Source organism: Myxocyprinus asiaticus, chromosome 4, assembly GCF_019703515.2.
Source record: "Myxocyprinus asiaticus isolate MX2 ecotype Aquarium Trade chromosome 4, UBuf_Myxa_2, whole genome shotgun sequence".
NCBI lineage: Eukaryota > Metazoa > Chordata > Actinopteri > Cypriniformes > Catostomidae > Myxocyprinus > Myxocyprinus asiaticus.
Window position 1 is genome coordinate 27,756,559 of NC_059347.1, and position 15,177 is coordinate 27,771,735.

General features: G+C 36.9%; 1 protein-coding gene across 3 annotated transcripts in view; it reads right to left on the reverse strand.

The window, feature by feature from the left end:
- Positions 1-10,671: 10,671 nt before the first annotated feature.
- The window catches only part of LOC127439618 (threonine--tRNA ligase 1, cytoplasmic), a 28,345-nt gene continuing 23,839 nt past the window's right edge, over positions 10,672-15,177 (reverse strand). For all 3 annotated transcript variants that reach the window (XM_051695819.1, XM_051695820.1, XM_051695821.1), the window contains 8 exons: positions 15,012-15,089; positions 14,826-14,926; positions 14,068-14,172; positions 13,901-13,973; positions 13,699-13,813; positions 11,954-13,013; positions 11,425-11,482; positions 10,672-11,315 (listed from right to left, as the gene is read on the reverse strand). In XM_051695819.1, the coding sequence (XP_051551779.1) occupies positions 12,865-13,013; positions 13,699-13,813; positions 13,901-13,973; positions 14,068-14,172; positions 14,826-14,926; positions 15,012-15,089 (621 nt within the window). In that variant the 3' untranslated portion in view covers positions 10,672-11,315; positions 11,425-11,482; positions 11,954-12,864. The remainder of the gene's footprint in view (positions 11,316-11,424; positions 11,483-11,953; positions 13,014-13,698; positions 13,814-13,900; positions 13,974-14,067; positions 14,173-14,825; positions 14,927-15,011; positions 15,090-15,177) is intronic.

A 15,177-nucleotide genomic window follows, 5' to 3' on the forward strand; every position in this document is an offset into this window, starting at 1 on the left:
CAACTTCCATATCTCAAAGGGCTTCATAATTTAAAGCTGTTTTAATCAGTTGTACTGCTTCCAGATACCCCACGCGGTTCATCTTTTCACATTTCACCTTGTGAAAACAAGAGTAAATTGCCTTTAAGGTAAATAAATGTGTGTGGCAGTGGTGGTGTGTGTGTGTGTGTGTGTGTGTGTGTGTGTGTGTGTGTGTGTGTGTGTGTGTGTGTAGAGAAATCCAGGTGTTACATGATAAATGTGCACTTAAATGTTCCAAGATAATTTTAAAATCCCCTAACATCCAACTAGAAAAACAGTTTACTCTGAGGTCACCCTAAGCCAAACCAACTCAAAGTTGTTTACATGTTTCACACAATCCTACATGAGAGGAAATAAACATGTTATAATGTGTTTTATGCTTGTGAACTTGTTTTAAAAAGACCTAATGTGAATAGTCAGCAGTAAGCTATACACTGTGTATATATTGTAGCTATACACCGTGACACTGAACAACCATAAAGTATGTCATGGTGTTGTCTTTACACACTCAAATATCCACAGTGTAATCTAAATTGATGTTTGGTAGGAGCGCACCGATGAACATCTAGAGGATTGGGATGACCGTGTAGGGCAGAAGTGAGTCTGTCAGGTCCGATTTCAGATCCAGCATAACATGAAGTGGGATTCACCCTCTGCAATGGGGAAAACAAAGCTGATCTGAGTTCGGGCCAAGCCACCACGTGGGAGGCCCAGAGGGAAGGTGAGGCTTGGTTTTACACTGCTTGCAGCTGGCCAACCCTTTAACTATGCAACAATTCTCTCTCTCTCTCTCTCTCTCTCTCTCACTCACTCTCTTACTCTCTCTCTCTCTCTCTCTCTCTCTCTCTCTCTCTTCACTGTACTGTGTTGGTTCATCCAAGTAACAAAGGTTAAAATACACACAAATTAACCAACTAGAGATGCGAAACTGGATTGTTTATAGATTTCTCCAGAAAAAGAGATAAAGAAAGTGAGCTAAGAAAAAAGCTAAGGCCACAATGGTCTTTATGGAAGTGCCAAATATGAATCATTGTAGCCCGGATGCCAGAAGGGCCTCTACTGTGTTGCTTAGAGAGACCCCGTGCCAAGGACCAGTTTGAGGGGAGGTGAGTGGGGGGCTGAGTGCCTCAGATGGCTGTACAGTTTCAGTTGTGTTAGATATGACTGGATGCTCCTATTCCTGTAATGGCTGTCTGGGTGGTCTGAGGCAGGAGGGCTGGATTTTAATACTGCCACCTATTAGCTACAGTGGGCTGTGATTTATGCAGCTGTCAGCTTGAACTTCATCAGGCTTGCAGGCCCTGGTGAGTTGTAGGCATCCAAATCGGGAGCCGAGCCTCCCAGGCTCTCTCTTATGGGGCTTAAGTAAACCTTACTCCAAGGGAGGGAGAAAAAGCAGAGAAAGAGAGGGAAGGGGAAAAAAAATATTTTTAGTGCATACCTCTTGTCTTGCTGAGCCCCTAGTCTGAAATATGTCTCCTTCTGGCCTGTGGTTCTGCAGTTTTGAAAATTGGGTTTCTGCATGGCAGAGCTAGGGAAGGGGATAGATTTTGAGATTTAGCATAATAATTGTATTTAGAGCCCAATGAAGTTTTAAAAATGAAAATTCTCTCATCATTTACTCACCCTCATGCCATCCCAGATGTGTATGACTTTATTTCTTCTGCAGAACACAAATGATGATTTTTATAGTGCAAGTGAATGGGTGCCAAAATTTTGATGCTCCAAAAAGCGCATAAAAGCATCATAAAAGTAATCCATACGACTATAATGTTTTAATTTATATCTTTAAAAATTATATGATAGGTGTTGGTTTGAAACATTAATATTGATCTGTTTCTCATCCACTCCTATCATATCTCTTCAGAAGACATGGATTTAACCACTGGAAACATTTCCGGCAGGAGAAACTAACTACACTGTTCAAATCAGTTCAGTAACACTCACACAGTTCAGGACAGCATCTTTGCGGTCTAGATGGATGTTTATCTGTTATCCGTTTGGTGAAGTTGTTTACTTGATATAATGCTTGGATATGTTTTCTGGTAGGGTTGTTGAAGCTTATATCGCTTGTCATGCTTTTATGAATCGAGCATTACTCGTGTGTTAACCGATCGTGATGTATGTTGTCCGGTGAAGTTACTGTGACATGATTAATATGTATAACTTCTGAAACTGACTTCTTGTAATTGTTATTTTGCATATTTAAACGTATTATTTTTCCGTTTAATAAAGTATATTTTATCCCCATCATTATTGAATCCTTGTTTTATGTTTTTAGTTGATGGTGTTATTGTGTGCATTGCATAGACATGCTATTGTTGTAACTGAGGCTTGACAATATAGTATAAAAATAATAAAGTCTTCTATTGAACTTGTATCAACCACATCACGGGTTTAACCTCTTAAATTGAAAATTGTAGTGCAATTCAAACATTAATAGTAGATAAAAAACTTGAATAATCATATTACGATATACTGGTGGTATCTGAGGAGAGTCCCTTGTTCTCTATTTAAAAGTGCATTGAGTGTAGTTTCAGAAAGTGTAAAATTCATTCAAATATGTAAATAAGAGTGTTGTTTATCTTCATCAAAGCAATTAATATTTCCGTTTAAAATGTTTAATCATATAACATAATATCAACATGAAAAAAGCACGTTATGACTCTGGCTCCAGTCATGACCACACACAGGCGATGTCCAGTTAAGCTCAAATTAGGAGATGCATCAGCCAGAAGAGCAGTGCCAGAACACGACATAATGTATTCTTCCACAAATTGCTTACAATTTTAAGTTTCAACCACAGATGTCGTTAGGGAGCACAAAGTTACATAGTGCAGCTTTAAACATCAAGCTTAAAAAATAAATAAAATAAAAAACATTTTGATGAATTGCATATCATTGCATCACCTTGTTAATAGGGATGACTAGAGGACTAACTAACAAATACCCTCAATGGTCATCATTAGTTTAAAGACGCGGTCACACCAAGGTTATAATAGTTTTAAAAAATGTATTTAGTTTTTATTTACATATATATCATTTTAAATTTTTCACTCCAATTTAGTTTAGTTTTCATTTTGTTTGTTAGTTCTTTGTTAGAGGCTGTAATCACTGCCAAAGGTGATTCAACTAAGTACTGAGTTAAGTGTCTGAATACTTATGTCAATGTGATATTTCAGTTTTTTCTTTTTAAAAAATTTGCAAAGTTATCAAAAATCTGGTTTTTGCTTTGTCATTATAGGGTATGGAGTGTAGATTGATGGGAAGAAAAAATATTTAAAGCATTTAAGCATAAGGCTGCAACATTACAAAATGAGAAAAAAAAAAAAAAAAAAAAAAAAAGAAAAACCCGAAGGGGTCTGAATACTCTCTGAATGCATTGTATATAAATACATACATTGTATTAAAATATGTAGCTAAATTCAAAATAACTTTTTTTATATGTGAAATGTTATTTTATTATATATTGTTATATACGATTTTAACCACATTTTAGATATTTGTAAAATGTACAAGTTCCATATAGAATTTTCTATCCATATGATGTCACATTGCATGTGTAATAATGATATGACTTGTCTGTGTTTGACATTTCTTGTCAGCTACAAATTTTTACAAAAATTTGCAACATTGGAACTTAAAAGTTAAAATACAATTCCACATTTCCACATTTAAGTTCTTGTTCTGTTTAAAAAAAAAAAAAACAATACATCTGTATGAATATGACCTGCAATCTCTTATTTAACACTGTGGCCATGGGAAAGTGAACATTTACAGTGACAGCAAAACATTTCAATTCCATTTTCATGTGTTGTGCAAAGAAATAGATCGGATTCTTTCAGCTCGTTGAACATGCATTTTCATTTAGGCATTTCTAAATTGCGTTGGATGATGCCAGAGAGCGGCAAAGAGCGGCAAATACTGCAAAACTAGAATGAAAGTATCGTCAAATCATCGTGCAATGCAATAAAATATCTTCACTTCCCTGCAATCGATACCAGACACGATACCAAGAAGGACGTTGAGGATATTTAATTTCAATGAAAAGAAATCAGTGAGCCTAACAGCATTATAAAATTTTTTAGAGAAATGACGGAACACACCTCATAAAACTGGGACCGACTTTTGGTCACCCTAGTTTTCTAACTGCTTTGCTTCTCTCCATGATGTACTGTAGTGATTCCCTCCCACTCTGTCTTTGCTAATGTAATGAGAGCAATAGGCCATCTGCTAGTGCTATCACTGCCTAGTGCCATCTTCATGTTACGGTGATAGCTCAAAAACCTGTCGCAACATAAATGAAAACTAAATATTTTTTACGATTATTTTTATTTTAGTTTATTTTAGTTTGAAAATGTATTTCAGTTTAGTTTCAGTTTTTCGAATAATGTTGATTTTTATTTTTATTTCAGTTTACGAAAATGTTTTTTTACAGTTAGTTTTCGTTTTAGTTTACGATAATAACCTTGGGCCACACATACCTTTGCACAGCGAAATTCTGCGGGCAAAATACAGTCATCTCAATGGGAATCCGCGTGAACGTGGATTTTGTGTGATGGACTTACTGTGGCGAAGAATTTTCTCTGGCTGATTTTGCCTCGAGTTCAAGTTTGGTGAACTTTGACAGGCGAAATCGTTGTGTTGACCAATAGGAAGTTGCTTGGTTTGGCAGTGACCTCTGTATGGGCAGTGCTTCGTAAACAGCTACTCTGAATATTCACAATGGACAATGATATAATTTTAGTGGTGAGTTTTTTTAACTGAACTCTTTTTAACTTAAGTCTCAATGAATATAAAATGCAGCATTAAAAAGGCTGTTTGACAATTATATTTTTGCTTGTTTCACGTGCGCTCAACGTCTGCCCATGGAATTTCGGTGTGAGAATGTATGTGTGATCGTGCCTTAAGATAAAATTAAAAGACTTACTGTCCATAAGAATCTAATACAATGGCCCCTTTTAGTATTAATTAGTAATCATGATAGTTTACTGACAGATTTCTACTGCTAAAAAAAATACTAAAATACAAAATGCAACAGGTAATATGAATATTTTGCACAAAATTCATTTATTTTACAAGGTTAGGATACAAATTGAACATGCATAAGGCTAAAATTAAATACATTTATTTATGATTCCGCTGGCATACCTCCAACAATACCACCTCACATTATTATTTTCAAAGTTTCAAATATCTGCACTGCAACCCTAATATGTACAGGTTTTAATAAGGAGCAACATAATAGCAAGAGCTATGTAATCTCATTTAGGTCTGTCTAAAAGTAACTTTACAGATTTACCTGTCAAGGATTGCTTTTTAAAGAGAATGTAGACCTCAAACATTTTGTCAGCCCAAACACTTTGCTTTGACAGATGACTTAACTAACTGAAAGATGACTGTAATTTTTTCCAACCAGCCATTACCAAAGAATGCATATTTGCAGAAATGTTTGTATAGGAGGGAGGCAAATTTCTACTTTCAAATGAAAAATGATTCACTATATAGAAAAGTACCAATATACTAAATTATTTTGTGGAAAGGCCCTTTAACATGGTTAACAATAGCCAGCATCAGAAACACTGCACATTATTTTAGATGTGGGAAAAGTGTACAACACAAAACTCTCGGTCCCTCAATGCTGCATTAATCACCAATCAAAACAACGGCATGATCTCACCATGGCTTATTATAAAACATCAGCAACACTATGAGGATCACATTTTCTCTATTCATTATGGGGAATGTGTTAGCACTAGCAAGGGGTACTCACTAATTGGCCACCAGATGGACATTATGTGGCATGTTTTGAGGAGAGGATTTTGGGAGCTTGTTGTTGTTGAGCACCTGAGATGCTTTCTGATTGGAGGTTTTCATGACAGATGATTTATTCATGTCATGACATTGGTCAGACCTCTAGCCACAAGACACAAATTAAGGGGGTAGCTCCCAAAATGCTAAAAATCTTATTTTTTGGTATGTGCCTCTTTAATGACAGCAAGAACTATTTCCTATTCATTTTACATCATAAACATCCTTTTTTTCTTCTTTTTTTAATTTTTTAATTTAACCAACTAAACTTTATTTACATGAAAATTTTAACTGAAAAAATATACAGATTTTCAATGTGGTTTTAGCTTTTTTTCTGTTCTTGGACCCCACTCTGCTCTTTGTTTTTGTCTGTATGTTACCTTAGCTCAACATTTTTAATTCTCTTATAACACAGCAGCAAAAAGAAAGAAACTTTATAAACTTCAGCCAGAAACTTTCTGAGGCATATTCCTTTTCCAATTATATATGACCAATTTATGATGTGGTGTGCATGAGTGCAAATATTTGGTTTCACTGTGTTCTTTCTGGGATTAAACCCATATTATGTACTTCAAAGTCTAAAAATACATGCACATGCACGGAGTGTAATGTGCACCTCTTCAGCCAAGCTCCCCATGTAAACTGGTTTGCCTAATTTACATTGGGTCATGTGCAGAGGTCATTTGATTTTGGAGAAAGGTTTTGCTTGAGGTCACCAATACACTTTCCAGATGTGCCAGAATATGATCAAACAGTTTGTAAGTAGAACCATGTAATTTTTTGACATAATGATATTAAAGATGGTAGTTTGGTTGCCCAAGCAAAAACTAACTTTATGACAAGCTCACCATAATTTAGGGGCTTGATTGCATTTGTAATTGTTGTAGGGAAGAAGCGACAAATAAATTATATTTTATTAAATAAAAAACAGGCCTGCGCTATAGACTTAAGTCTACCAAGTGGGTAAGGAGAAAACGAAATGCTGTCAATTGTTTTTTCCACAGGAACCTGAATTCAGGCTAATATTACCATTTTTAATGCCTCCTTACTGAAGTTTGGGGAATACCACATAAAGGCATTATAAAAGTAATTCATAGGACTATATACAACTATATTGCCAAAAGTATTCGCTCACCCATCCAAATAATTGAATTCAGGTGTTCCAATCACTTCCATGGCCACAGGTGTATAAAATTAAGCACCTAGGTATGCAGACTGCTTCTACAAACATTTGTGAAAGAATGGGCCGCTCTCAGGAGCTCAGTGAATTCCAGCGTGGTACTGTGATAGGATGCCACCTGTGCAACAAGTCCAGTCATGAAATTTCCTCGCTACTAAATATTCCACAGTCAACTGTCAGTGGTATTGTAACAAAGTGGAAGCGATTGGGAATGACAGCAACTCAGCCACGAAGTGGTAGGCCACGTAAAACGACAGAGTGGGGTCAGCGGATGCTGAGGCGCATAGTGCGCAGAGGTCGCCAACTTTCTGCAGCAGTCAATCGCTACAGACCTCCAAAGTTCATGTGGCCTTCAGATTAGCTCAAGAACAGTGCGTAGAGAGCTTCATGGAATGGGTTTCCATGGCCGAGCAGCTGCATCCAAGCCATACATCACCAAGTGCAATGCAAAGCGTCGGATGCAGTGGTGTAAAGCACGCCGCCACTGGACTCTAGAGCAGTGGAGACACATTCTCTGGAGTGACGAATCATGCTTCTCCATCTGGCAATCTGATGGACGAGTCTGGGTTTGGCGGTTGCCAGGAGAACGGTATTTATCTGACTGCATTGTGCCAACTGTGAAGTTTGGTGGAGGGGGGATTATGGTGTGGGGTTGTTTTTCAGGAGTTGGGCTTGGCCCCTTAGTTCCAGTGAAAGGAACTCTGAATGCTTCAGCATACCAAGAGATTTTGGACATTTCCATGCTCCCAACTTTGTGGGAACAGTTTGGGGATGGCCCCTTCCTGTTCCAACATGACTGCACACCAGTGCACAAAGCAAGGTCCATAAAGACATGGATGAGCGAGTTTGGTGTGGAAGAACTTGACTGGCCTGCACAGAGTCCTGACCTCAACCCGATAGAGCACCTTTGGGATGAATTAGAGCGAAGACTGCGAGCCAGGCCTTCTCGTCCAACATCAGTGTCTGACCTCACAAATGCGCTTCTGGAAGAATGGTCAAAAATTCCCATAAACACACTCCTAAACCTTGTGGAAAGCCTTCCCAGAAGAGTTGAAGCTGTTATAGCTGCAAAGGGTGGGCCGACGTCATATTAAACCCTATGGATTAAGAATGGGATGTCACTTAAGTTCATATGCGTCTAAAGGCAGATGAGCAAATACTTTTGGCAATATAGTGTATGTCCTTCAGGAAAATTTAGCTGTTTATTGTTTTAGTATTTATTTATTTATTTTTATTATTTTTTTTTTAAAAGAGGCTATTTTGAGATGCATTATGTTTACATATTCATTTTAAAGTGATAGTTCATCCAAAAATGAAAATTCTCTCATCGTTTACTCACCCTTATGCAATTTTCAGATGTGTATCGCTTCCTTTCTTTCTTCTTCAGAACACAAATGAAGATTTTTAAAAGAATTTTTCAGCTCTGTAGGTCCATAGAATACAAGTGAATGGTGGCCAGAGCTTTGAAGGTTCAAAAAACACATAAAGGCATTATAAAAGTAATTAATACGACTCCAGTGGTAAAATCCATGTCTTCAGAAGCGATATGATAGATCATAGAAACAGATCAATACTGAAGTCCTTTTTTACCATAAATCTACTTTCACAATAGCCCTATGCGGGCTCATGCGCGATGGGTGAAAGGTGCCATGCGTTGTTCCTGGCGGGCTGCTCAGCCTTACAGGCTCCATATGGTTAGGATCAGGGCGGGGTGGGGTTAGGACATATGCTGCCTCCCAGGAACAAACTGAGGCACCTTTGTACAATGGGCACAGTCATGCGAGTTCTTCTGTTTTTGCCGATTCGCATTCCTGGTGCATATCACCACCTATTGGGCAGAGAGCAGAATTGATAATAATAATACATTTTAAAAAAGACTGTAAATGAGTAAATGATTAGATAATTTTCATTTTGGGTGAACCATACCTTTAAGAATAGTTCACACAAAAATGAAAATTCAATGAAAATTACTTACTCATCTTGATGTTGTTCCAAACCCATATGACTTTCTTTCTTCCATGGAACACCAAAGAATTTTAGCAGAACGTCTGAGCTGCTCTCTTCCATACAAATAAAATGGATGGTATTAGCTATCAAGCTAAAAAAAGGACCATCAAAGCACCATCAAAGTAGTCCATACAACTTCTGAAGCCATTCGATAACTTTATGTAGGGAACAGACTAAATTTATAGCATTATTCACTGAAACTCTTGCCTTAAAAATCTTGCTTGACAGCTATTGTCACCATTCACTCTCATTGAATGGAAAAGAGCAGCTTCAACATTCTGTTATAAATTACTCCTTTTTGGTTTCACAGAAGTATGAAAATTAAAATATGAGGGTAAATAAATGATGACAACATTTACATTTTTGGGTGAACTATTCCTTTAAGCATCAAAAACTTGATTACTTTAATAAGCAACACATATCTATAAACTTTTCTCTCGCTGTAAATGTTTCAATCCAGAGCAAAACTGATGAGCCATGTTACTGTTCAAATGTGCTGGAGAGTCTTGATCCAGAACACCAAACCAATCCAGCTCTCGTTGTCCTCCTACACTGAGGTTTGTGTGCAAAGGAAGCTCAGTTTGCTTAGCTCAGTGGACCATTCTAACCCCTTTTGGCCAGGTGCCCGATGAAACATATGGTGAGAATCTATCCCTGTCAGGGAGATTCTTTGATGGAAGATTCATGGAGTGCTCACCGGCTCTGTGGTATATATCACGTAAGGCCAGGGGTCAACAGAAGAGAAGATTAGACTTCAGTCTCTCTTTCCCACACTCCCTATTTAACTCTGCGATGTGTGAAAGGTGCCATGCGTTGTTCCTGGGGGGCTGCCCAGCCTTACAGGCTCCATATGTTTAGGAGTAGGGCGGGGGTTGTGTTAGGACATCTGCTGCCTCCCAGGAACAAACTGAGGAACCTTTGTACAATGGGCACTGAACATCTTGAGTGAAAGTTTCTCCTGTTGCAATGTTTGTAGTATGAGAGAGCAACACCACCATGTGGATGTCAGAGTAATTGTAACAGTTGACATCTTTTTGATATTTCAGGAAAAACCTTGAGACTTCTTAATATCCATAACAGCTGAAAAGCAATTATATATGTCATAACAGCAGCACTTATGTATTATTTGCCTGGCATCTGAGATTATGCCACACAAAGCCTGCACCCACAATGAGTGAAACCTGAATGCTTTTTCATATAGTATGTACTACATTATTTAATTTTTTCTATGAGTCCGATCAAGTTCTTACCATAACTGACTACAATGCACAGCTATGCATTTTGTCTGGCTACAATTCAGACAAATGCAACTGGTTGACATCCAGCCACTTAACTGAGAACATTAATTGTTGGCCTATTTAAAGTTGTCAAAAGAAGATAAACATAATGCAACATACAATAATTACCTCTTAATATTATCTGTCTATAAAAATAATCTAATCTCACCCAGGACAAAAACATTTTAAAATACCAAGAATTTTTATAGAATAAAAGTAATCTGCAAAACATGTTATTAAGCTTTGTGTTGGACCATGGATAGAAATAATACAAATAAACATCAGATCAGTAAACATCTGAGAACGAGATTCCTGCAAATCTCCAAATATCTTGGTCCAGTTTAATATACATGTGTGGAAAAGAATAAGTCAGTATAAAAGTAATACAACACACTGATTTATTTATTGCCAGGAACACTTACAATCAGAATTACATTTACCCTTTATCACTCAGATTATATGGGCAGGCAAACTCGTGAATCTTGCATTTCATACATAACCCAACAGTTTCATGTTTTATACTTGCGTCCTGAGTGATACAGTGATCTGTTAGGTCCTGCTTTGTGCTAAAATTTCCCCCTTGTTTATAAATAAAATAATTCTATCTTATCCTATAAATTTCCATATGGTATTTTATTTACAGCATCAATTTATCTGACATATTGTTTTCTGTGTTGGTGTTTGAAGGCTTTCCAGTCTGTGGTTAACAACTTTACATTAAAAAGTCCAATACCCAAATTTGGGGGCAATGACATGACTGTTAACCTAATGGTCAAACTGTCAATAACAGGTATGCAAATGAAAATCCTGTTGGTGTTTTGTTACTATCCACATTGTGATGAGACACTGCTTCTCTGGTGGACAGGGTTCTTTATCACTTTGGTTGATATTGTCGGATCATTCAGTCCAAACTGTTTGGCGGCCATAAGCTGGAAGAACTGGGCCTGAAATTCAGTCTCTGGCTTTGCCTTTTCCAAGAGTCGCTTCTCCTTTGGAGCAAGTTCATTTCCTTCAGGTATCTAAAACAGAATTTGAAAAAACGTGTATCAGTGTTTTTTTGTTTGTTTTTTAAGTTAGTGAGCAATGTAGAACAAACAAACAAAAACCTATGGAGAAAGACATCCTTACCTCAGCAGATATTCTAAGCAGCCATAATTTCTCCTCATCTGTAAAGTCCATTGCAGAACTGAAACAAGTTCATAACGTCTCAATTAATAACTAATTGGGTCCAAAGAAATGACTAGACATTCAAGCCAACTGCAGATTTAAATGTATTGTATTGAGTTGCTATATGGCTCTTTATTCATAAAGCTATATGCATAAGTGAAAGTGAAAATAAACTGTACAATGTCCTTCAACTGTAGGTTGTTTACTAGTGTTTTTCTTTTAAATAAAATAGTTTAACAGAAGAAAATAAATACCGTTGTAGACATGTTCGAGGCTGGTTTGTGTGTGTTTAACTCACTTTAAATTTTAAAATTCAATGTCAGAAAATACATTGTTTGTGTTCCTGGCTTCCTGATTTGGGTTCAGCTTTACGCGAGCATATACTTTACGTCTGCAAATATTTTACATTAACATATAGCTCCAAAACATGGTCAAAAATAATGTCCTACCATTAGGTTATTCTGTTTCTATTAATTTGTAAATGACTTACCTTTTATCAAATGCTACAAGCAATTATTTAAAGCAAGATCCTGTCTCGATAAAAGCAGCGCTGCTTTCCGCTGAATCAATTAAATAGAACTACTACCGTTAAAAACAACTGAAGCTTGTTTGTCAGTAAACATCCTTAAGACGAAGCTTGTGTCAGCTGTCAAAACGACCGGCTGCGATTAAAAGCTGAGGGTAAAAACACCCTATTTTCACTAATACATTTCGAAAATGCTACAATGCCAAATCATTAAAATATTTAAAGATTTAAGTTCGCTAATAGTGCCCGACTCGCGCTTTCTTGTCGAGGATGAGCGATCTCCAGTCACTCCGGCAATTTCTTAGAAATCATCCGCATAAACCAACTGAAAGTGAAAGTAAACTTGAGTATTGTGTAAAGGTTGTAAACAAATACATCTATCAACCATTATGAGTCTATTGTGCTCCCGTATGTTTATGATGATGAAGAGGACATATTACAGCCTACACCGCTTCCAATTTGAATTTCAAGTCAAAAGTCAACTTAAGCCAGACATTTTTATTCCACTGGCAATAAACCAGACCCAGTTTGAGGCAAGCAATAAGACATGATCATCATTTACCCATACACATACATTGATAGAAAAGTTCCTTTCCAATAACAGAGTATCCAGCTAGCTCACAAATGAATATTCCCAAAGCATTGTTTTGTAAGAAAAAAACAATCTGTATTGACAATTAAATAAACAGTTCTACAGTTTCTATACATTTCAGACAACTGGCTGATTCATTATAAAATATTATTACTGATTTAAAATGAACCATACAGATCCAAGTGAAAGGTTTTAGATCATTTACTATGCAGAAGGGCACACTGTTGCACAGTGGACACCAAGCTGGTATTTGAAGGAAGACTTGGCAGGAAGTTTGGGGAGCTCAGAATTCCTCCTCTGCGTTGAGGCTTCTTGATGCCTTCAGCTGCTTGAGGCGTTCCATGCAGTCAGTCAGACTCCTCTCTCCGTGCACCTTGTTGTCACGAGTCCTAACATTCACCGTTTCGCTGCTCTTCTCCTTTTCACCCACCACTGTTAATTTCATAAGCCATAATGTTAGTGTCACAATAAATGACATTTTATGCCTGTTGTGAACACAAAGGTGTGAACATACAGTATTTACATGTGATATTTGCCAAATCTAAAATCAGGGAAATGATGGTAAATAAAATAAAAACACTTCTTCATCAAACTTGGTGAGAAAGACCAAGTTTGTCCAATTTTGCAGAAAGCAAAAACATACTGCCAAAATTGCATACAAATTTTGTGCTACAAGGTAAACATTTTGGGAATTTTCAAATCAGAGTAATTTCATTTTCCATGCAAATAATGGTATAGCAAAAAGATGTAAATTCATTTAAGCTTTGTTTAAATTTAATAATAATCTATTAAAAGATTTAAGTTTGCTTATAGTGCATGTCTTGTGATGAATGTCACTGCACATTATTGAGCCATGGTTTGCTCATGTTGTTTTCAAGCTTCAAATATTTCACTCAATGCAAAGAAACACAAGGGAGTCAATCATATAAACAGTTACACCTACAAAGTTACACTTCACCTGGTAAAAGTCATGCATCAGAATACCCAAAAAGTCTTTGCATTGAATAAAAAAGGCAATCTACAGTACTAAACAGAAGCAAACCACATCTATCACAGAGCCCTTTAAAAAAAAGACAGTTTTCTAATGTGAAGGTTAAGTTGGGTATGAATCTCTCACCTAAAATGAAATTGTACTGAGCCAACTGAGCATTCCTGATCTTCTTGTTAAGCGTGCAGCCTGGGTCCAGATCAACATCCGTCATCAAGCCTCCATTGTGGAACTCTTGTTGGACCTAATTTAGAAAAGTGGCTATAAGCTAGAATCAGGGGAAAAAAAGCTAAAAGATACCAATGTGTTCTCAATTGCAAGCAGGACTTACTCTTTGGGCATAGTCATCACAAGTGGGTCCTACAGGAACAACCATCACCTGACGTGGTGATAGCCACAGTGGCCTGAAACAAAAGCAGTTTATTACTGTTAGGAAAAAGGAAGTTCTAGTATCTGGCAAAAGTTCAAGTAACTCTTGTCAAAGTTCTATGGGCATACCACTTTCCACCATAGTTTTCAGTGAGGATGGCAATCATCCGTTCCACTGAGCCCAGGATTGCTCTGTGGATGATCACAGGTCTCTTCTTGTCATCACCATCATGGCTGAGGAGAAAAAGTTTTGGGTTACAAAATCAGCAACTTGCATAGTCAATGATGTCTGAAGTGAATTGCTGGGGAAGTGTAATAATCAAAATCAACCACGAAGTGCCGCTATTACGCTGATAGTTGAAATGAGGGATCTGGATGTTTGTTCTCTTGGGTGTTTTGCTCTGACAAAATGAATGCTGCAGCAACATACAGTATTGTGAATGAAAGTCTTTAAGGTAAAGCTAAATTGTCTTAAAGGATCTTTTATCCAAAAATTAAAATTCTGTCATTGTTTTCTCACACTCACATTGTTCCAAAACTACATGACTTTCTTCCATGGAACACCAATGGAGATGCTAAGCAGAATATTAGCCTCAGTCACCATTCATTTTCATTGCATATTTTTTTCCATATAATGAAAGTGAATAGTGACTGAGGCTAACATTCTGCTTCGCATCTCCATTGGTGTTCCATGGAAAAAAGAAACTCATATGGGTTTGGAACAACATGAGTGTGAGTTAATGATGAAAGAATATTTTTGGTTGAACGATCCCTTTTAATAGGCTTTGAAAGTCCCCATTTGAAAGTGAATATTTACTGTAATTCAGCTGCAGTTAAATATTATCTGGAGAAAAAATAAAATAAAAAAAAGTATTCAGTAAATGTACCTTACAAAGGTGAGATTGAAGCGAATGGGTAACTGGAAGTCCAGCTGAATGGTGGCACATTGGTGATACCTGCCAATGGCATCCTTTATCTGAATGTCAATCTGATTCAAAGAAAAATGGCAAAAACAGTAAAAAAGTAATTTCATAAATGTTCATTTACTGCTTTATTTATCTGTCTGTTCAAACCTTTGGTCCATAGAAAGCTCCATCACCAGGATTCAGAACCCACTTTTCCCCAAAATCATTCAGGCTGTTCTCCAGTTGCTAAAGCAACAATGAAATTAAGGGGGCTTTAATAAGTCACACAACATAACTATATATATCAAATTGAATTGAACACTAATACAAATAA